The sequence below is a fragment of the Lutjanus erythropterus genome, chromosome 15 (assembly GCF_056507025.1).
Source record: "Lutjanus erythropterus isolate fLutEry1 chromosome 15, fLutEry1.hap2, whole genome shotgun sequence".
NCBI classification, from domain to species: Eukaryota; Metazoa; Chordata; class Actinopteri; order Lutjaniformes; family Lutjanidae; genus Lutjanus; species Lutjanus erythropterus.
This window is the reverse complement of record NC_139331.1, coordinates 21385642-21408540: the sequence shown is the minus strand read 5'-3', so window position 1 is coordinate 21408540 and position 22899 is coordinate 21385642. Positions and strand designations below refer to the sequence as shown.

At 40.3% G+C, this 22899-nt stretch overlaps 1 protein-coding gene across 14 annotated transcripts in view; it reads right to left on the bottom strand.

The window, feature by feature from the left end:
- ptprk (protein tyrosine phosphatase receptor type K) overlaps nucleotides 1-22899 on the bottom strand; it is a 144626-nt gene that overhangs the window by 85305 nt on the left and 36422 nt on the right. For all 14 annotated transcript variants that reach the window (XM_084738222.1, XM_084738224.1, XM_084738223.1 and 11 more), the window contains one exon: nucleotides 3530-3652. In XM_084738222.1, coding sequence (XP_084594348.1) covers nucleotides 3530-3652 — 123 coding nt within the window. The remainder of the gene's footprint in view (nucleotides 1-3529; nucleotides 3653-22899) is intronic.

Here is a 22899-nt window from a genome sequence, read left to right as displayed (position 1 = left end):
CCGCACCCCGCTGGCATTATTAACACATCAAATGTCGGAACTAGGGATGCACCAATACCACTTTTTTCAAACCAAGTGCATGTACAAGTTCTTAAATTTGGTTACTTCCTGATACCAAGTGCTGATAGCGACGAGTCCTGAATAATGCCATTACCATCCTTACAATGATTTAAAAAAACATTTCTCACTTTTTTAATGCAACAAATTGTTGTTTCCCACTGTTAGTGTAACTCACTCTTTACTGAATACATTTTGGGCTTATTTGTACCACGTTACTGAGCTGATTTTGTGTTGCTTATTAAGCTGTACAGTTTACATCAAATATTTCAGTAGGAATAATTCCACAACATTATTGTGGACTTGCGGAGGTTAACTATTATTCTACATGTGTAAAAGAGAAAGAGAAGTTGCTAACTACAGCCAGATGGACTGGAAAATGCTAACAACCAAGAGAAGAGGGTTACAGACTGGTGGCAGCGCTGTTTTCTTTCTTCGTCTTTGTATTAATTAGCTGAAGCAATCAACTAGTTTACATCTGTCAGGGCTGTGATCTGCAGGTGCACTTCGTGAGTTTGTTTCAATTCTACATGGACTGTTCAACAATTTTATGAACACTTGCCAAAGAAAGACACAGGCTGAAGCATTTTTCCCCAGCAATTTAAGTGTACTTTACAGCATGTTGCTGCAGTCATTAGTGGATGCAACTGAGATAAAAGGGTAAGTATTAGCAGACTCCTTGAACTCTGTGCCATGTTTGATGATGCTGATATCGGTATTCGTGCATCTCTAGTTGGGACAGGGCAGGACAGAATGGCACAGCACAGAATGGCACGGGACAGAAAGGAAAATAAATGAGAGGAAAAGAAAAGGAGTAAACTCAATCACAGGTGGCCTGGTTTGCCTGAGAAAACAACAATTCTAATAATAGACACCACCAATGTGTCCCTGGGCAAGGCATTTAAGCTACCAGCCCAAACCCTCTTCCCTTCCCGGCAATTTCTTCCAAATACAAAACCTCGCCAAGTGCTGTATCTGTAATCCCCTCCAGCCGCCTCGTTTTACCATCCACGGCACCAGTGTCCCGCACCCTGCTGGCATGATTAACACATCAAATGTCAGTTCATGCTCCCGTACCTTTAGGCAACGCTCTGAACCCCCCTTTAGCAATCAACATCTCCAAACCATTAACCTGACCTGCCATCCCTGTGCCCCCACTTATTCCGCTAGCTCCTACAAGCGTTAATGCTATGCTAATACCGCTGCACTCTTGGGCAAAGTATTTAACCTCTCCAAACTGCCAACTCTGACCACTCTGACCACTCTGCACAGCGACACCACTTAGTATTAATAACGCTAAATGCTAGACTTTGGCTTTGTACCATCGGGCAAGGCACCCCACCCCTCACACCTGTCTGGTTCAAGACCACATGCAACAGACAGCACACACACATACACACTTTGGGAGGCAATGTGTGTGTGCGCGTGTGTTTGTGTGAAAATCGTAAAGAGCTGGTGTTGAACTGAACCTTTCTCTAAATGTCAGTGAGGCTGAGTTGTCATGATGATAAGCATGAGAGATAAATAATGGCATCACATTGTCATGGCAACAAAGTCATAATCTTCCACAACAGAGGAGGAGAGGAAGAGGGTGGAGATAAGGTGAGAGGAGTTTAGGAAATAGGAGATAAAGGGACAGGAGGGAACAGGACAGGATGGGACATGACAGGAACAGGAACAGGAAGGAAAGGAAAGGAAAGGAAAGGAAAGGAAAACAAGTGAGGAGATGAGAGGGGATGAGAAAAGGAAAGAAAAGTAAAATACATACAAAGACAGATACAAAATACTGTATGTGGAAGAGGAAAAGCAAGAATACAAAAGAATACAAGTGAACAGGAAAGGAAAGCAAAAAAAGAGAGAGGAGACAGGAGGGAAGGAGAGAGGAGGAAAAGAAAGGAAACGAGAAGAGATGAGAGCAGAGAAAAGGAGATAAAAGGTGATGAGGGGACAGAAAATTAGACAGAACAATAGGATAGGAAAAGAAAAGGAAAGAAGAGGAGACAAGAGGAGAGAAAAAAAGACAAGGAAAGGAAAGGAAAGGAAAGGAAAGGAAAGGAAAGGAAAGGAAAGGGGAAATTAACAAACTCATGCATGTTTGTGGTTGTCTTCCTTCACTGTGGTTAACGGCATTGCTCATCCACCAGTCAACATTCTTCCTCTGTGGTTTTGATTTTGTAAAACCAGTTACTGTCTCAACACTACATAGCTGTGATTGTTATAACATTTTGCTTTTAACATTGTAAAGTAGGCAACCTTCCCTGTTCCCTGCCGTTGATTAATGACCTCATATTCTGTTAATTAGACCCTCAGCCCTGAGGCAGAAAGATTTAATTTCCCCTTCATCATCATCACAGAGGAAAAAAACAACTGATTAAAGAGGAGAGGAGAGGAGAGGAGAGGAGAGGAGAGGAGAGGAGAGGAGAGGAGAGGAGAGGAGAGGAGAGGAGAGGAGAGGAGAGGAGAGGAGAGGAGAGGAGAGGAGAGGAGATTGGTGGAAGACTTACTCCTAACTACTGATACAACAATGCAAAAATACTCCATTACAGATAAAAACTCTGAATCCAAACTCAAACTTAAGTAAAAGTACACATTGCATTTTTCCTGATTCTGCAGAAAAACGTCCTCTGTGACATGCTTAGACTGTTAATACTGATGCATCGATGTCTTAGAAACATTTTACTGCTTTAGCTGGTAGCTACTTTAGACTACTTTACACATAGAGGAACATTATACTGTAATAATTACATCAATAAAATATTGTAATTAATACAGAGGTTCAGAAACTAGATCTCGATGATTTTGAAATGATTAACGGGGGGAAAAAAATACAAAGTACTGAGACACAAACTTGTACTAAAGCAGTTATTTAGAGGTGAAATGCACAAAATCTTCATAATCTGAAGTGTGACAAGATGTACTATCTAGACAGTGTTTTTTTTAATAGATTCTTAGAATAGAAGTGGTACACATCATCTTAACCTGAAGATTAATTTGATATGCAGCTCAGCGCTCTGTCATGTTTTTCTAATCATAAATCTGTCATAGTCATTGTGTTTTCTTTAGTCACCTATTCACATTTTTAAAGTGTAGAGAGTAAAGGGGCTTAGAACATTATGATGGAGGTATTTGAATGCTATTCCCATTTTTGACCATTCGAGTATTGATAAAAATGGTAAAAAATCCCTCCAAAAATACCACTTCAAGACCATGCAGAACACCGTATAAAACTTCATGCTGTGAGCTGGTACCAAAAACCTTTGACATTTGGACATTTCTGTTAAAATTGGAGTGAATGGCAAGCACTTCTCTTCTGGCAATTACCCTGACACCCCCTTTATTGTCAATGTAGCAAAGAAAGCCATCCAAGTCATGCCAGGTTTTTTTTTTTGGACTTTTTGAGCGCTGTTTACCTGCCTTTCCAACAAGCTCCCATGGCAGGGTTGGATGACAAAAACAGGAAAGAAAATCTCACCTTGTGGCAGGTCTGGTGAGACGTATGGCACTTCCTGGGTGTTGATGTGCGTCCAGTCAAAGTCATCGTAGGGGTCCTGTTGGTAATCACACTGAGAGAAGCCCTCATCAAACGTACAGCTCCCTGCAAAGAGAAACACAACACGATTTAGTTCAACTCACAGGATCAATGATTATGGCTGAATTCACTTAATCTAATTCTCTTTAATGCAACATGAATTCCTCTCCTAAAGTCTTAAACTTTTGATTCTTTGCTGCTGTATGTTGTTTTGTTTTTTTTTGTGCGTGCCTCTGTCTCAGCTCATTAACACACCACCAGGAGTCTGAGCTCCAACAGTCATCACTCAAGGCCAGTCAGGATCACCTCTGACTCAACCATCAGGGCCTTCAGCTGATCATCTGAGCCCATCACCACAGCCTCGGGACACCCATGTGTGAGCTGGCTGCCCGTGGCCGCGCTTGAACAGGAAGTCGCTCTAATACAGAGAGACGCCACTTGTCCCTGACGGCCAACTGAAATAATCAACTTGCAATGATATGTGGCTTGTACTGGCAATACTGCTGATAGAAATAGCAGGCTGGCGACTGCTAGCTATCTGATTCATTGACCTACAAGTGATGTACAGCTTGTGTTAATAAAATGGCCAGGAGAGATTATGGCTAAGAAAAGCCACAAACGCCATCTGATTCAAGTCACTGTTAGTTAGTGGTCCTCTGTGTCCCTCTTGACATTGTCAAAAGTAGGACTGGGTGTCATAGCCTTCCATATGTAGTTTTATGATAGTGATACATATCATGACATAGGACGCTTACATTGTACATACAGTATACAAATACACAGAGGGGTCCATTCCAAAACAGAAAGACATTCAGTTTACTGACATGGAAAACGAGGAAAATCAGGAAATATTCAAATTTTAGTAGTTGGGACCAGTGATTTTGGGAAGCACTTTTGTTTAAAAATTACCTTTACACCGATCAATCAATTTCAAAAGTAGCTGCAATTAATCAACTAATAATTTCAGTTCAAATAAAATAATCAAACCCAAGATAATAATGAATCATTTCTCACAATGTAAATATTTTAGTTATTTATCGTCCAGTGCTGAAGCCCACCTCAACCCTAACACAGAAACAAACATGTAGGAACCTGCATAGTTCAAAGGACATGACTTAATGACTGACTTTGCTGGAAGTGCTACAACAATTAGTTGATTAATTGATTCGTCGATCAAAAGAGAGTAAGTCACCAACAATTTTGATAATCGATTAATTGTTTCAGTCATTTTTCAAGCAAAAATATGTTGGTTCCAGCTTTTGAAATGTAAGGATTTACTGCACTTCTTTATCATTTACTGTAAATGAAGAGTTTTTGGGTTTTGGTTGGACAAAATAATCAATTTAAAGACACACTTTTGACAAATTATATACTACATGATTAACACTGCACAATTCAAAGTTTGCCTGATCAAGAAAACAAACCACTAAGAGTATATTCACTTCTTTTTCTTTGTTTTGAAATATGAAAATTTCCAGGTATTACTGAAGTGTCTTGTACCACCTACACAGATGACATGTTTATACAAGATCCAAACCACTAAGAGACCCGCTAAGAAAGAAGCGATATGAGAGCAAGCCACCATGAAGCACTGCAACAACCAGCGCTGCCAGCAACATAAATCTCCTAGCGTTCAGTTAGTGCTACAGCTTTGCTACCTGTGTCCTAGAGCAAGCTGCGGCGGCTGTGATGGAGAGCAGAACGACAGGCCCTCAGATACCCCACTGATCTGAGCTCCCGCTACAGAGGGATACCAAGAGGTGACAGCCGCCGCCGGAGGAGAAACAAGTTAACATCAAACTAAGCGACTGTCTTCGGCTGCCGGCTGTACGGCTGGCTGTGACTCACAGCCTCAGAGATGCACTGGATCACATTCCTCTCGGCGTCATTCTTTGAACCAGCCTCTCTCCGTGCAATTCAGTTCACTCCCATTCAATTCAATTAAGTCTTTGTCACTGCAAGTTACCTCCAGTCATAAAGCAGAAAAATGCAGGGACATGTGGAGGGCACAAAGTATAGCAACATGCATTTTTATACTTAAAACTGTCTTAATATAAACTCAACTTGGGCGCACAGAATCTAATTCTACCAATGTCTAAATGCAGCTACGTGTGTAGGTGTGTGTATATGTGTGTGCTTGTAAAACTCCATGACTTCCTGTCTCCCACAGTGTGTGTGTCAGTTTACATCTTGCTGTCAGATTGCTCTCTCTGCATGGGTTAAAAGTGTGTAACTCTGGGGTCTATGCATGTAGGGATGATATACAGCATCTACAAACCAGTATACCAGTGTATGTAAAACATTAGGAGACAAACTACTATACAGTTAAACTCTCCGTGCTGAATATTACATATAAATGCTAATGCGTGTAGTGCCAAAAAACAGAGGATGAATTTGTAGGTGGTGTAGATTCTGTTACTATTACTAGCCACCTGTATACAGAAAGAGAAACCTTATACAGGTTTTGCTGCTATTGTGGAAAATAATATATGTTGTTAACGAGTGTGTTTCCACTGTCTGAATACAGAAATAAACCTCCTAACTGTTGGCAAAGTGGGAGGTAAAACTGGGCAATCAAAGCAAGATTGTTTCTACTATACAGTTTTGCTATGAATTCTTTATGCAACATATTCTTGTTTGTTTGAATGGCTCTGTATAATGTAATCTATTATTTTATGCAACTGTTTTACTTTTAATAATACACCTACGCACATAAGCTGGTATGATATGATTTCTTTAGAAAGCTTCTAAACAAGAGAAGTATGTGTGCATGTATGTGATGCATCTGTATGTAAGGGAATTTTTGGCCCCGGTCATCAAGTGGAAGCATTACCAGCTGATAAAGATCACAGAGTGTATTTAAAGCCTTGCAAGCATTGTTTTTTTACTTTTAATAACAGCATTAATTGATTAGTAGCTGGATCTATAAAATTGCAGAAAATGGGGGAAAATGTCGATCTCAACAAATTCCTAAGCCCATGACGTCCTGCCTTTTTGTTTACAACCAAAAGACTGTCAGTTTACTTTCATTCAGATTCATAATTGAGAAACTGAAAACAGAGAATTTTTACTTGTTTTAAATTTAAAATTACTCCAACTGATTAATCCATTATCAAAATAGTGGCCAATTAATTTAGTTGGCTGATAACAATTTGATTATTTTTTGACAGGTGTAGGCCTATGTATGGTGTACAGGTGTAGGCCTATGTATTTCAAAAAAAGGAAAATAAGAAAACAATTTAAACTTTCCTGTTTTAAACAAACTTTGTGCCCATTAGAGTAAAAATGTCTGAGTTACGAGGTGTACTTGAAAGCATCTATGCATCCATGAGCTTTGCTGTACATAGCAATGTAGATTTCAGAGTTTACAAGGTACATTTGAATGCACCACTAAACTATCCAGAATGAGTATCAGCTGATAATCAGTGGCCGATCGACTGAAGAACCCCTATCTGTTTGTATATGACACGATGAGGAGTAGGAGAGAATTAATCAAGAAATGTCCACTCTAATTAAAGAGATGAACCACACTGGGCATCACACACGTCTGATTGGACATGGAAACAATGGCTTTCATTACCATCTATATGTATGATCGTGGTGTGATGGGGAAGTGACCAAAATCACAGCAGCGCTACAAGGCTCTTTGTAAGAGTAGAGCTTTACTTCAAATTAAACTGTGAGTCTCGGTTCCCAAAAGGCTCAATCATTGAGATGCTCAGCAACGATGATGTTCAAGTTTAATTAACAAGGTGGGAATACTTAAAATTCTAGCTATGATTGTTTAATTAATATGGCCTATGATTAGTTTGCACTCTATGACTAGACAAGACAAGCATATATCAGTATCAAATATTAGTATTGATTCCTAGAGAATATTTTTAACAAAAATAACAGTAATTATACTGATATAATGTGAGTAAATTCCATTAAACCAAATAGAAAAACCAAGATGACGACATATATTATTTGCTCACTGACTCTGCTCCGGGTTAAGTGTCAGGGTCCGGTGTGTTTTCTTTAAGTGGTGAACTGTAAAGCCTTTGTTTTCACATGGCAGAAACACTTAGCCTTGGTTTACTTGCAACAGCGTTTGTTTGGCCTTGTTTAACCTCGCTGAAGCTACAGAAGCTCTATTTAGTTTCAAAGCTTCTTTCTGGAATTTCTGCTTCTGAAAGCAGTATACAGTGTAAAGCAAAATTGGATTTCAACCCACTGTGTTTAAAATATGTGTTGTGGGCTTTTAACTGTACACACACACACACAAAAAGAGGACCACACTCGGCTCTGATATAGTGCCGTGGTAGAAGAGGTATTTTGCCTTGGCTTAGCGGTGAAGAAAAACATGTCCTTGTTTTAAATTCCGCTTTACTGACTGGTTTAAAAGAACATTTCTCAGTCGTGGAGCATTCCTCTCTTCTCCACTGCACACCTCTGATAGACACTGTCGCCGCTTTCAGCTGCTAACACACTATACAAAGTAGCTGTGTGTCCGTGTGTGTGTGTGTGAGTGTGTGTGTGTGCTGCGAAGGGGGTCTGTATGTGTGAAACTGTGCACACACACACACAAACCTCACACTAGCTCGCCCACGTTCTCAGTTAACACTTCTCCCTTTCCTCAATGTCCTGCCAACTTAAACCAACACACACACACACACACACACATCAACAGACACATGCTTCTGACAGTTAATAGTTGTTGCCAATGATGAGAAGAGCAGACCTTGAACTATTATTTTACCTCCGCTGGCAACAGACTCAGTGACGAGTCATGTCTTGCCCAAATGTTGTATGAAGTATACCTCTATCTTTCAGGGTTTCTATCTATTAGGGCTGGCAATATCTTAAAATTTTCCAACCGGCCATCATCAGCCTTTCAGTGTGTCCAATAAATAAACAAAATAAACTCACAAAATGTTAAGAAAGGAAATATTCTTACATCTATTTTCTTTATTAAACAGAAAACTACAACTATACAACTTATCAAAATTCAAGATTTTCCCTTTTACCAAACTAAGAACTAATTGCTTTGTTAATGCCAGAAAACACACTTCAATCAAACTTGGCAGAAATAAAGTAACATGAAAACTAACCAAAACTGTCTCACTTAGTCTTCTCACTGTTCTGACAATTACCAACTCTGGTTTGGTCTAAATAAACCCTTCATTAACCAAGATAAATGTGAAAATATTTTCCTCACTAGTTCTTCACCTCAGTGGGTGTGTACTGCACAGCTGGATCAGTACGGCTGACTATTTTACAATATCGGATGCTAATATGACACTTTTAAAACTGTACCAGTGGTTAAACGGTGCCTGATTCTATACTTGAAAAAATGTTTTAAACATATGGTATGTTCTGTTGTCTGTTTAAGGTAGGCTACCTGCTCAGAGCAAGCGTGATGTTAAAGGCATTACACACAACATTTTCCCAAAGAACAATGTATAGACTCAGAAATATAAACCCTTTCAATCATCACTTATAACCCACTGAAAGTGTGTGGTCATAGCTGTATCTGCAGAGACCCTGCCTGTATTTCACATTATTTTGCTGTGCTTGGGATGCTTTACCAACTCATAAGTTCGGTATTTGACGTCCTGGGAATGAGACTCAACAAACTAAATTATCTCTCTGGTGTGTTTACAAGCAGTTCAGACAAATCCAACTAATTCTACCTTACCGCTTTCTCTTCTTACACATATTGTAAGACCTTTCACATCATCTATTCGACTGTTGTTATAAAATATCAAATTAAAACCATTTTAAACATGTTCCAGAGATACACTATGTATTTTGTACTGTGCTTGTCTGCATGTGTTAACTGTATTATATTGTATAACAAATTCCTAAAACAATTTTCCAACTATATGCACAAGTGTGTGTCCAGATGGGTCATTATTGCCCCCCTCCCCTCCATTCACAAGGACACAGAGAGAGAGACAGAAACCGACTGCATGCTAATCACTTCCTAATCAGCTTCTGTGATTGGCTGCCTCGCTAATGAAATAATGGTGACTCATTTGCATAATAAAATAATTAGAAGGACTTGATAAAGGCTCAAGGGCAGAGAGAGGAGCCACACACGCACACACACACACACACACGGTGACACGGGACAGCCGCAGTCTTCTCTAAAAGATTGTTGAATGGCATCAGACACAACATCTGCCACCGTCACTCAGAATCATTTTGCAGTGATTTGCATCGACCTCCACCTCCAGGAGGTGAGTCAAGCAAAAGTGCTTTTACCGAAACTGTTCAGAAACATAGGTTCAGACAGCCCCCCAGGGGGTCTCCAGCAAAAAACAGAGGAGCACGCTTATTTCTTGGTTATTAGCTTAGATCAAGATTATTAGTTGGCAACACGGCAGGAATGTATAACAATAGCTAGTTTGATTAGCTTTCCTGTTCTCCAATGTGATCTGACCGATCTGCAGAATAGGCAGTATTAAATCAGATCTAACAGCTATAGTGTGCTCAGATAGAAGTCCCTGGGACACGTTTAAATCAAATGAAGGTCTGAGGTGCTTTTTTTCTTCCTCTAGACACTTCCTGGAAATCTATTATGACAAAGAAACTCCATTATAACTCAGAGATGGCTGATTATCAAATCTAAGAATGCCAAGTCAATAGTTGTGCCCTTGTGCAAAGCATTCCTCCTCAGCTGTCTCTCACAGAGTAAATTTCTCAGGAAAGCAATGTCAGAGAATCACAACTGTGTGTAGCTTGGCCTTGGTGCTGTTTAAATAAGCAACTATTCATCTCTTCATCTGGCTTTGTACCACAAACTGGTGCCATCTAATGTGTAAGTAAATATCTTAAATGCCATTGATTATCAGGCTACATCACCATTGCTGCAAACATCTTACAAATTGGTTTTGTTTGACTTACACCTGTCATTTTAATCACATGAATGAATTAAACACTAAATTCAACAGAGGTTTCCTCCAAGGAGATGGATGGTGTTAAACATTTACAGGGCTAACCTGTGTTTTATTGATGAAATGATGAGTTAATGTGAGGAAAACAGCTAAAGCAATCAATCCTGTGGATCATGAAATTAGAAAACGGCAATTCTGTTTGATGGCATTTTTATGTCTGTAAAATAACAGTAAATTACTTAACATGCACACCAACAGAAGAACAAATATAAATGAGAACACATGAGAAAGCAAACAACACAGCAAACAAACTAAGCTCTTATAAAACAACTTAATTTATCCAATGTATCTGGACTGATATAGGGTCACAGTGCTTTGCATTCAAGATATGCAAGTACAAAATGTGAGATATAAATGATATGCAAGTTCAAGGACTCGAGATCATGTCAGCATAACTTTTATGACACCAGAGTCTGCCTATTCAAGGATTTCTTTGACACACAGCACTTTCTTTCTACCTGTCATACACACATACTGTAGATCATTTTAAACTGCTTTGACTTAAACCTTAAATTTCCCTGCTGCCCTTAGGATGAATAATAAATTCAAATTTGTCTGAGTATTGAAACCAACTGCAAGTCAATAACTTGGGAAAACATACTTTGAATAAACTTGATGCAAGATGCTAAGTTGAATCAACAACTGTCACAGACTACAGTCAAGTACATTTTTGCTTTTACTTTTTCTTGAGTCGGTCCTTTTTTGAAATAAGTTAAACATATATTTAGATTAAATTAATGAAAAGACTGGCTGATTCAAATAAATTCCTGTATGATGTTTTAACATGTAATACACAGTGTATCTGAGCAAATCAGATGACATTCCTTCATGCTGGTTGAGAACATCTTCACATCTTGGCCCTGATCACAAGCCGAGGCCCTAACAGCACAAATCTGCTCAGGAATCTGAGGGACTCAGAAGCATAAACACTATCTTACTTTGCAAGACAAATCATAGACACTCTTTCTCTAATGTACATACAGTACATGCTCTTTCTCTCCTTCTTTCTGACTGTGTCTAGAATTTATCAGCAGAGCTCTGTTTCAGTCTGCAGGCTGCGAGATATTATCACCAGAGAGCAGATAAGACAGGATGAGTGAAAGAGGGTGAGACAAGAGGAAAGAATACAAGGGAAAAAAGAGGGAGAAAAAGAAATTAATTTGTGTGAGACATCACTTTCAAGCCCGTTGATTCACTTTATTATAAAGTAAACGTACACGAGCATTTCTTTTGTTGCAGCTGCTCTTTGTCTTGTGCTTCCACCTTTTCCTTAATTTCTAACAACTTTATAAAGAGGATCAATATCAATTTAGTTTGCTTGTATCACATGAAGAGAAGAGAAGAGAAGAGAAGAGAAGAGAAGAGAAGAGAAGAGAAGAGAAGAGAAGAGAAGAGAAGAGAAGAGAAGCTTCCATTTTGCAAACGGAAATAATTTTCAAGGACAATAATTACATTTACATCATTAAAATCCAATTCCAACCACCAGTAATACTGTTTCCCTCCAAATCGGCTCAATTTTGGTCGTGTCCAGTTAATAATTACGTTTGCTGACCTGGAATTCTAATCATACGTGGCTTTGTGGGACATTACATACCAGTGAATCACTTCAGTGGCTTTAGTGTTTGGCTCAAATGCATGAAGAGGGCTTTAAAAAAGGAGAGGAGGAGGGGAATTAATTCAAAAATTATGGTACAGTACGACTCAAGTTACACCATCACACTGTATTATGTTAAAGGGATAGTTCATATTATCCATAGTCAGTGCATTACCTGCAGTAGAGTCGGTTGGTACAGCAGAGAGGAGCGCCAGCATGGAAGCTAAGCAATTTACTGCTGTGGAGAGGGGCAGCAACAAAGCATAGAAGACAGTCTTTTCTGACAGGAAATCCCTGTTACAGAAGCCAAATATCGTTCTCTCCAAAGCCACCAGACTCCTGACGGCTTTGGGTGGAGGAAAAATGGTGATTTTACCTTGCAGAACACTGGAGTTGTTGGTCTACCTCTGCCTCAACCTGTTTGTTTATTTGTGTTATTGTGTGACTTTGGTGCTGTAAAAGGATAGTTCAGATACAAGAAAGTCACACAACTACAAAAACAAATTAATCGATCGATTCAGCAATAGAGCAGGGTAAAATTTGGAGGGAGGGGTCAAGACCGTCCATAGACACTATCTAACGGCTTTGGGTGGAGGAAAAATGGTGATTTTACCTTGCAGAACAAATTTGGAGGGAGGGGGAGGGAGGGAGGGGTCAAGACCGTCCATAGACACTATCTAACGGCTTTGGGTGGAGGAAAAATGGTGATTTTACCTTGCAGAACACTGGAGTTGTTGGTCTACCTCTGCCTCAACCTGTTTGTTTATTTGTGTTATTGTGTGACTTTGGTGCTGTAAAAGGATAGTTCAGATACAAGAAAGTCACACAACTACAAAAACAAATTAATCGATCGATTCAGCAATAGAGCAGGGTAAAATTATTGATTTTGCCAATGGAGTTTGTTTGGTTTGGAGACTGAGATATTTGGCTTCTTAAACAGCAGTTTCCTGTCAGAAAAGGCTGACTGCCTCATTGCTGACTGCAATGTAAAGTAGCAAAAATAGTTTAAATATAGCGTATACTTAAACTGATATTTATTTTTTAGGTGGACATATTTTAAGTGGCTAAAATACCTTTTGTTGCTGACCCTGTCCACAGCAGTGCATTGCTTAGCCTCCATGCTGGTACTCCTCTGCTTCTCCAAACTGGAGGTGGGCCGACCGGCATTTAGGTAATACTGGACCACTTTTTTAATGCCTTCTTGACATTGCTCTGTACTTGGGCATATTGTACTCCTGTTGCTGTGTTTGTTGTTTTTAATCTGTGTGTGTGTGTCACTGAGTAGCCCTGACACCGACCGCCTCAAGGACACTAATAAAGTTGTACCTTATCATTTACTTTCTGTGTCGTCTCTACTTTTTTGTTCTCTCTCTCTGCCTCTTGTTCTCTCTCTCCCTCTCTAAGAATAGGTGAAATTAGCCTGAAATGATACAAGGTGACATCAGAGAGGCTGACACACACACACACACACACACACACACACACACACACACACACACACATAAACTCTCCCTCGTCACGCCTCAGTGGCCCTTGCAGCGCAGCGCGACGCCATCAAAGCCAAGACCCATATACACACACCTCGCCTGTTAAACATACACGCTGGCACACACAATCACACAACCAAACACACATGACTTACACATAAACACACACACACATGGGCACGTGCACAGTGTCACACACATTGACACTCATGCGTGCACGCACACACACTCAGAGCGGTAGTTTAATTGGAAGTGCTGAAGGCTGAAGAATTTCTCCTTCATCTCACAATGCTGTAATTGAATCTGAGACGTGTGTGAGTGTGTGTGTGCGTGTGTGTGTGTATGTGTGTGTTCAGCTGATTCAGGAGTTTCCATTGACAGTAACAGTAAAACAGAAATGTGTGTTTTTCCTTCTGTGAGGAGCCTCTCCGTCCTTCCATCCCTGACTATCTCACCGCGCCGCTCTCTCGGGGTTAATGCGGCTTTTCAATTCAAATTCAAACTCAAGCAGTTTTCAAGCACCACATTATTTTCCACAAACTGATGATTTGGTCGAACGGGCTCTTTGGTGAAAGGCAGCCATGACCTCCATCACTGCTTGTTGGCATTTCATTGACCAACATGTCTGCATAGAGTATGTTTTTAACAATAAAACTTTACACATTGAGCTGTGATTCTTTAAAATGCTGTTGCCAAGAAATTGTACCCTCAATGTATTTTCAGTGCTTTCTTTATTAAAAAATTGCGATCACATAAACTTTTTCTGTTGAATGAGGCTCTCATTACAACATTACAAGACAAAGGAAGTTGAATGTAGTACCTGAAAACACATTTCTGCTTGGACAGCCACGAACAAAAAGCACCATCAGCTTGACAATGAGGCGTGAATGACTGACTAATGACCTGCCATCACACTACCACTGTCACACAATACCAAAAGGAACAGCAACTGAGGTGTGACAAACCGTCTTCTGATGCTGCCCTTTATTGAGCAGACTTTTTAGAAGCCACGTTTCCACCAAAAACATTTTAAAACTTGTATATAACCTGTGCCTATATGAGACTAAACCCTAGATTTGTTTTGAGATTCCATCGCAGGGAGTAGTCTGTTACCAGGGCTTCAAGGTTAACCCCTTCCACTTTTCCAGCAGTTGGGAAACAACAGTCAAGACTTTTCTTGGTCTTGAGAAGCTGGAGCATTTATTAACTCACACAGCATCACCTACGCTGTGCATTTACTGCCACACTGACAACTTACTGCTAACCTTTTGCTCTGCTCCACTAGCATTCATCATCACTTTTCTGACACTCACATATTTCATGCCATTTCTTCTCAGGCTATGGTTGTTTATTAAGTTTGGTCTGAGAAAAGGCCGCAGGTAGCAAAATAAAAGACTGCTCAAAAGAAAAAAAGGAGACTTTATCATTGGTCAGTGTTTTAATTCAACCTTTTAATATAGACCAAGCTTTTCAGCAATTACTCATCTAATCATATCAGCCTTCATTATTTATGGACTAGACCTAGACTGATAAATGGGCTAGATCAATATATTGATGATTATTAGCCTAATGCATTTATATTGGTATCGGCGTATGCATCGGCCAATATGTAACAAAAAAATTAATTACAGAAATGCGGAGGATTGAGGTCGATGGGAAACAGTGTAATCATTATGTAGTTTGTCCATCAGAGTACAATGACAAATTAATTTTCTGTAAAATGTCCAACTCAGTATGTATCTTGGTTTATTCTAACAGATCAGGAAATCTCACATCCTCACATCCTCAGCTAACATTTTAGGCATTTTTGCTTGTGATTGCGGTTGGTCAGCTAATCTATCAACAAACAGTCTGAGCATGAACAATGTATGCATGAAGCTCTAAATTCCTCATGGTGTTGATATGATTAAGTAACCCAAATGACCTGCTGACAGTCAACATGACACCTAAACCCTAAATACATCACACCTCTATGGGAATATCTCCGTTCTCCATATCCTTCTTTATTTTTCTCTCTGTCTGACCTCTGTATTCACGACAGTGTGTGTGTGTGTGTGTCCAGAGATAGCACTGTTAGCCCTGTTAGCAGGGGTCAAGACCGTCCATAGACACTATCTTTATGACATTCACCCCTCTCCTGTGCTTTCTCTCATTCCTTCTTACGCTCTCTGTCTATCTCTCCATCGTTAATCTCTATTACTATTCAAATGCTGACATTTAAAGCAACTTCACATGCTGACTGACTGGCTGGCTGGCTGTCTGGCTGGCTGGCTGGCTGGCAGATAAGGCAGGAGAGGAGAGAGGACAGCAGAGGAGGTGTGGATGATAGAGAGCCCGAGAGGAGAGCTAGTCGTTCACAAAGAAAATTGGGAAATCCTCCTCACCTCTCCTTTACCTCCCTTCCCCCCCTCGTCTGTGAATGAGTTCACCCACAAGCCCCAGAGGGAGTCAGATTTCACTCGGTCTCAGGAAAGCTGAACCATCCCCTCCTCTTTTTGTGTGTGTTTGTTCACCCATTTACCTCAGCCCACACCCACCTCTGTGTTTACCGTCTCCCTGTCCTCCCCTTTCTTTCTGTCTCTGTCGGTGCCGGTTACAATACAATTTGGTACCCAGAGGTGCCCATTTAACAATCCACTATAAAATATAGTGGTATGTGAACACTGACACACTTCAGCTCTTTGTCAAACATGACAGGTCAACTTTTCTCTCCTTCTCTGTGGCAACAAGAGCTGAACTAAAACCGACAGAAAAGTTTTATGGCTGGCAATTAAGCCTTAAGATGACTCCAGACATTGGTGTCTTATAATGTCACCAAAAGAGTAACCTATAAACCATCCACACGATCAGATCCCATGTCTGTGTGTGTCGCTCTGGATGAGTCAGGGGGGAGTAATTATTGGGCCCTTAGACAGCACTCAGCTCGGCTCAGAACTGAGAGCACAGCTGGTATTTTCTTTTAAGTAAAATCCCCAAACAACAAGTCCCAACTCGCTGCTTCTCTCCACCCTTCATTGCACACTTGACCTCAAAAATGCTGACTGGCTGACTCACTGAAGACACTCAGCCTGTGTAAACTTTAACCATATTATGACTCAAAGTGGGAAAAATCTAGGAAGCAAATTTACATTTGCAGATCACTTTGTCAAGCATCAACACATCATGTGAGATATCTGAAAGTCACAGGATATAAGCAAGAACATTTCCGTGGGGTGTAACGATACATCAATCTTGGCTGATATGTTGATTTAATAATCAATGATCCAAAAGCATCCTTGCAAAGTAAAAACACCGATCCATATCATCATCTTTAAAGCTACGACAAGGAGCTTTTAATTAGTTATGAAACAGATCGTCCGTTAGAAGATCGGCTATTTCTGTGTATTTGTTCTTAATGCCTGCCACCAAGTGGAGTCTCCTTGAAATCAGATTAAATGAGCCTGCGTTTACATTTTCCCAGCCAAAGTTACACTGAGTAGTATGTTAGCCAGTTAGGAAGAAGCAGGAGGAGATTTTTCTTCAGGTAATCTCATTTTCAACATAAATTTTTCTAGTTATTGTGGTGGAAACACTACTGCTTTTATCCAGAGGGACCTCCAAAGTCAACAAAATTGGAGAGCTCCTTGTAGTAACTTTAAGCTTTTATTTTGAAGTTTACATAGCACGTCTGTCATAGTTTCTGTCCAAGGGCAGCTTCTTCCCAAACATTCAAACAGGGCTACTTAGACATATAATGGAAAGCAGCCAAGTAAAAGACAATGAGGATATTTACTCACATTTCAAGAACAAATCAGCAGTGCAGAGATATATGCAAACAGTACTGCTATGAGACAAAATACTCAAGAAACATGATACACCTGCCTGGGCGTCTAAACTGGTAATTTGCTGCTCTCATGGTGGCAGTAGTAGCTGCTCTTTTTCGTCAATGTTAAAATGAAAAAACGTGCATGCAGGCATAAATTCAACTGTGGCTTTCTGTCAGAAGATACAGTAAGTAAGAAAAACTATAAATAATTATTACTGAACCAAATTTTATACTTTTATAGAATGTTCTTATTAATTTGCCACGTTTTATGTGTGTTGGTGGAGTCAATTTAAAAAACACATATCATGCAAAACACACCTTTTAATGGTTTTTCAACAAAAATATGTGTATTAGAACGACCAAATAAAAATGTGAACCTAAAATTGTGCAAAATATGTCTCCTTTAAAGTTAACTTTATTACACCTACCTGGTTACAATTATTTACAATTAATTACAATTACAATTTATATTATTGAACCAGAAAAGACACTGACTTTAACTGACTGTGTTATATAGACATATGATATCGTGTCATATCAATCTGAAGCCAGTGACTTGAATCAAAATAGTTCAATAACAGACTTTGTGATATCAGGAAATACTGTATAAATGTCCAAAGAATCAATATAATAGCATATCATGACAACACTTGTGATTTACACCATGAACACGTCCAGGTATTACTCTACAGCTCCATAGACACACACACACAGTGTGAATGAGGCTATAGATGGACAAGTCCCATTGAGTTATACAGAAGGGGCCTGGACTGTAAAGGGATCAATACTGGACAGAATGGGGTCAGAATGATTGCTAGCAGTTGGTGGGCTGCATTTGGGCGGAGCAGCGAGCCCCGCACCTGTATGTACCCACATGCCACCGGAGACAGCCAGCTTCTTTACACGTTGACATGAAACCATTCATCATGGTCCCTGATAGCTAACTGATAAATTACCCGGAGAATACAATCAAATAATGCTCCATCCGTTGTAGAGGATTTGAATGGGCCAATCAGAGAGCAGACAGGAGGCAGTTTGTTCCTGAGCCAATCGGGGCACAGCTGAGATTTTGGACTGAAAAGGAGGTCTGGTGTGGACGAGATAAGAGCAGAACAAACACACATTAAACACCAACCCCCAGAGACATGCACACACACACACACACACACACACACACACACACACACACACACACACACACACACTGAAACAGACACATAAGGTAAGCAAGGCCAAATGGAGAAGGAAAGAAGAAAATTCACAGAAAACAAAAGGGAAGAAAGACTGAAGAGGAAGGGAAGAGTCAGAAAACTAAGGAGAGGAAGAAGAGGAAGAACCCTGAGTGTGAGTTCAGAAAAAAAAATCCCACCCAGGGGCTATAAGCAGGTTAAATCTGAAGCAGCTAGCTTAGCAAGTCAGCACAGAGGCTGGTGACACACTGAACTGCCTGGCTGACTTCTCCAATTGTCCAGCAAGCTGGTTCAAAGGCTGGCGGACTGATTTACTGACTGACTGACTGGCGGGTCGGATTTAGTCTATCCTGTGTTTGTGCAGCAGAAGCACTTCTGTTGTTCAGCCTGTCCGACAAAAAGCGGTTCTCCACACCGACACACAAAGAACAACCTGAAACAGCACTAATACTGGAGAGGCCGACAGAGACGAAGAGGGGGAAAAAAAAGACAGAGACAAACAAATAAACACACATAAAAAACAATGAACTTCAAAGAAGAAAAAAGCGCCTAAAATAACAATTGGAAAATGTTTCTGGGACTTCTGAAACCAATAAGAATCAAATACGAAAAAAATATCTCAAACAGAAAAAAATAATGTGTCAAAGAAGCTCTTTTATCTATGGTTGTGACACAGTTCTGTCGAACAACAAAAGATACCTAACGATAGCATTTACTGTCCTGGAGGAAATTTACTTTTTACTGCCAGCACAGAAAAAAGAGCACATTACGCAGCGGTGGAAACCATAGAGACCCAAACAAAGGGAATAACATACAAGTGGGAATAGCTTGCTAGCAGGCCAGACAACTACCAAAGCACCTAGTTCTGAGACTGTCTGCAGAGCTAAACATGCATTACACATTTCTGTTAGCCTGTCAGGATGGTGGCTGCACTGAGGGTAAAAACTATGTCTGCAATGATAACAGGTGAAAACAAAGACCATAGCTGTGAATCACAAGTGCCAAGACCATGTGTATAAATGCAGAACTACATTAAACAGTATTTACAGCTGTGTTTGCACTGTGGTCAGTGGGTTTACTTGCAAAGGCAGGTGTAACTTAAATGGGAATTTTTGATAATAACATTGCTCTCATAAAGTTAAGTGCTGACATCTGGGAAGATGGCAGCATTGCTAAGGGAAGACAGACATGTTTGTAGTCCTGGATAAACACCTATCACAGTTTAAATACCAACTTAATGGTTCAAGTCTGACCTACTTGCGGTAGCTACCTAACTAACTTACCAATTACAGTTATAAGAATGTGTGGCAGCTTTAATTGCATAAGCAGAGAAACTATAGGAATGCAACCACACCACTACACTACTACTACTTTCTCTTCTGTCTGTCTGTTCTCTCCTCCTTCCTTCACAAACACAATTGGACGCACTGAGCAGCCTGAGGACTGGAGAGAGCACATACATACTGCAGAGCGTGCATGAATATGAGTGTGTTCATTGTCACCTTCAGCTGTAAAATGTGGTCAAACATCACTTACGGGCTGAAAAAAGAGAGACATGAGACAGAGAGAGGGAGGGACAGCAACAGACAGAAAGAAAGGGCAAAATAAGTGCTACAAAGACCTCCACTCCTCCACCTCCTCCTCCCTTCAGGTTCACAGCGTGTGTGTGTGTGTATGTGTGTGTGTGTGTGTGTGTGTGTGTGTGTGGTAAATGAGTTTTGGGAGTTGTCGTCTCTTTACGATAGCTGTAACTGGCCCGAGGACAGCTGTTATTACACTTTACAACAGGGAAATACTGTATGTGAGTGAGTGAGTGTGTGTGTGAGCATAGTTTTCAGAGAAAGACATTATGGTCATGTACTTGGTGCTCGTGTCCTTGGGTGAGTTTAATGATAAGGAAAATTAAAGATGTTTTGAATGGGGCTCATTTGGAAAACGAGCCGTTTTAGCAAATTATATTAATTCACCTTGATTCAATAATTCACCAAAGTCTAGTTACACAAACTCTTATGTTTCCATGTGTGTCTGGGAGCTAAGGAGTGGCTCATGGGAGGGAGAGGCCAGCTACCTACAGGGGAGTGGTCTTTTAATAGATATATATATGTGTGTGTGTGTCTGTGTGTGTGTGTGTCCATTGTTAAATGACAAAGCTCTGAGCAGGAAATGAGTCGAACCGGTTCTTGACTCACATTCAGGTTACAGAGCACTGCCTCAGGCTTACACACACACACACACACACACACAAACTTGAGCACTAAACTACTAGACACCAGACACCATTGTTAAATGTGTCCCTTGTCTGTTTATTTATCTCTGTCTGTGCATATTCAGGTCAATAGACAAATACATGGGCTAGTTTGAGGCTTAATGTACAGAAACATGACTGGAGGGTTGCTGGTTTGAATCCCAGCATAGACACACACACACACACACACACACACACACACACACACACACACACACACAAAGAGAAACACACACAAAGAGAAACACACAGTACCAGACAATAACCAGCACCGTGTCTTTCAGCCGTTGAGTACCACTTGTCAGTTGTGTTGAGTGAACTCTGGGTCACCGAAACCCTGTCAGCCTTTCTTCAGGAAAAACTCCAAACCTTGGATATCAGAGCTGAGACTTGACTTTTTTTTGGTTGCAAAAAGGAGAAAATTCTCCTACAATCCAACTCAGTGAAGTGAAAGTCCCCATTACATCCATTAAAAGCTGCGCTAAAGCCCCTTTTACTCCAGAGAAACCCCCACTAACATATGGATTTTATCCTCAGTGGGAAAGGGTACAAGCGGCATTCACTCCCGCGTCAAATGAGTATGCAGTTGTCACAGGTATTTATCTGATCCAGTTTATATTAGCAGTTATGGAAACATGATACCAAGGTGGATATGTTCATAATTTTCTTCCCTCTTCCGCAGTGCTGTGAGGGTTTATCACCTTTGTCAACCTCTACGACTAATTGTCATCTCGGCCACAAATTCCATCCAACATCGTTCCAAATTAGTCTTCACAGAGTTTGCAAGAGAGACTGAAGAAGGAGATAAGTGAGTAAAATACGCTTTCTACCGTTGTTTTCTGGCATGGTTGTGGTATTGAACATGACAGAAAAAACAAGAAATGAAAACTCCTCTACTGGCAATGGGAAAGTTGTCAATTGCATGTTTACTTGTGTTTAAAAAAAAAGCCCTCACATTGTAGAAGCTTCAGACTAGAGAATGGTTGGAGTTTCTGCTCTGAAATATCACATAACGATTAATTAAGTATCCAAGTAATTGATTTTTGTTTTCGGCTCTACTTGCAAACCGGCAATTCTGAAAAATTCCCAGAAATTCCTTAATTCTTCAGATAAGAAAAAACACTGCCTAGACTGCCTGGAATCCACACTGCAATCTTTCATATATTCCAGGAACAATGGGACCAGCAGGGACCATGTGAGTTACATTGTAAATCCACTTGCAGCAGATTCACAGTATGAAAAAAGGAGAGCCCTGCACAGTTACTAGATGTACTTTTATCTTGTCAGTGCTGTATCACCATCACTTTTACTCCAACTGACAGTCCACACTGTCTCCTGTAATCAGAAAATGTTTCCTGACCTTGACAGAAAAGCCTGATCATTGATTTGGGGAGAGAAGTACATGAATGAGTTTTTCTGCAAATGGTGATGCAAAATGTCAAAAAAATACAACATTTTTTTAAATACCAAGTTCAAAAATCACTCCAGAGATACAAAGAGCCTGCCCGGCCTTGACAACATTTCATGCACTGCAAAATCTCTGATCATCTTAACTGTAAACAGTGTGAATGGAAAACTGAGTTTAAGGGCCCCTATGACTGTCACTACAGAATTCTGTTTAATGAACTGAAATATAAAGAAGCGGGATAAAGAATAAATTTCATCAAGAATATCGGCCATGTAGCTGACCCTGAAATGTCCATTTCATGGGGAGCGTGTGTGCATATTTGGAGGGGTTGTGGCCTATTGCTCCAGGGCATCAGACCCTGTTTTATCAAGCATGGACTCACACTAAGACGGGCACTTTAATGTCAGCGTCATGGGTGGAGATACAGACGAGGGCATCACTGAAGCATACACGCCCATTCCATGACCTCAGACCCAGACATGAACATAGCACAGGCTCCACGAGTATAACAAGTCAGTGCACAGTGCACATTTCGATCTCTTCCATAACCTTTCACGTGTGTGGCATTCATACAAAGTCTCCTACTGCAAGTATCTGTCATAATAACGTTCTACCTGAGGCCCAAAGCTGGTAGAGAACAATA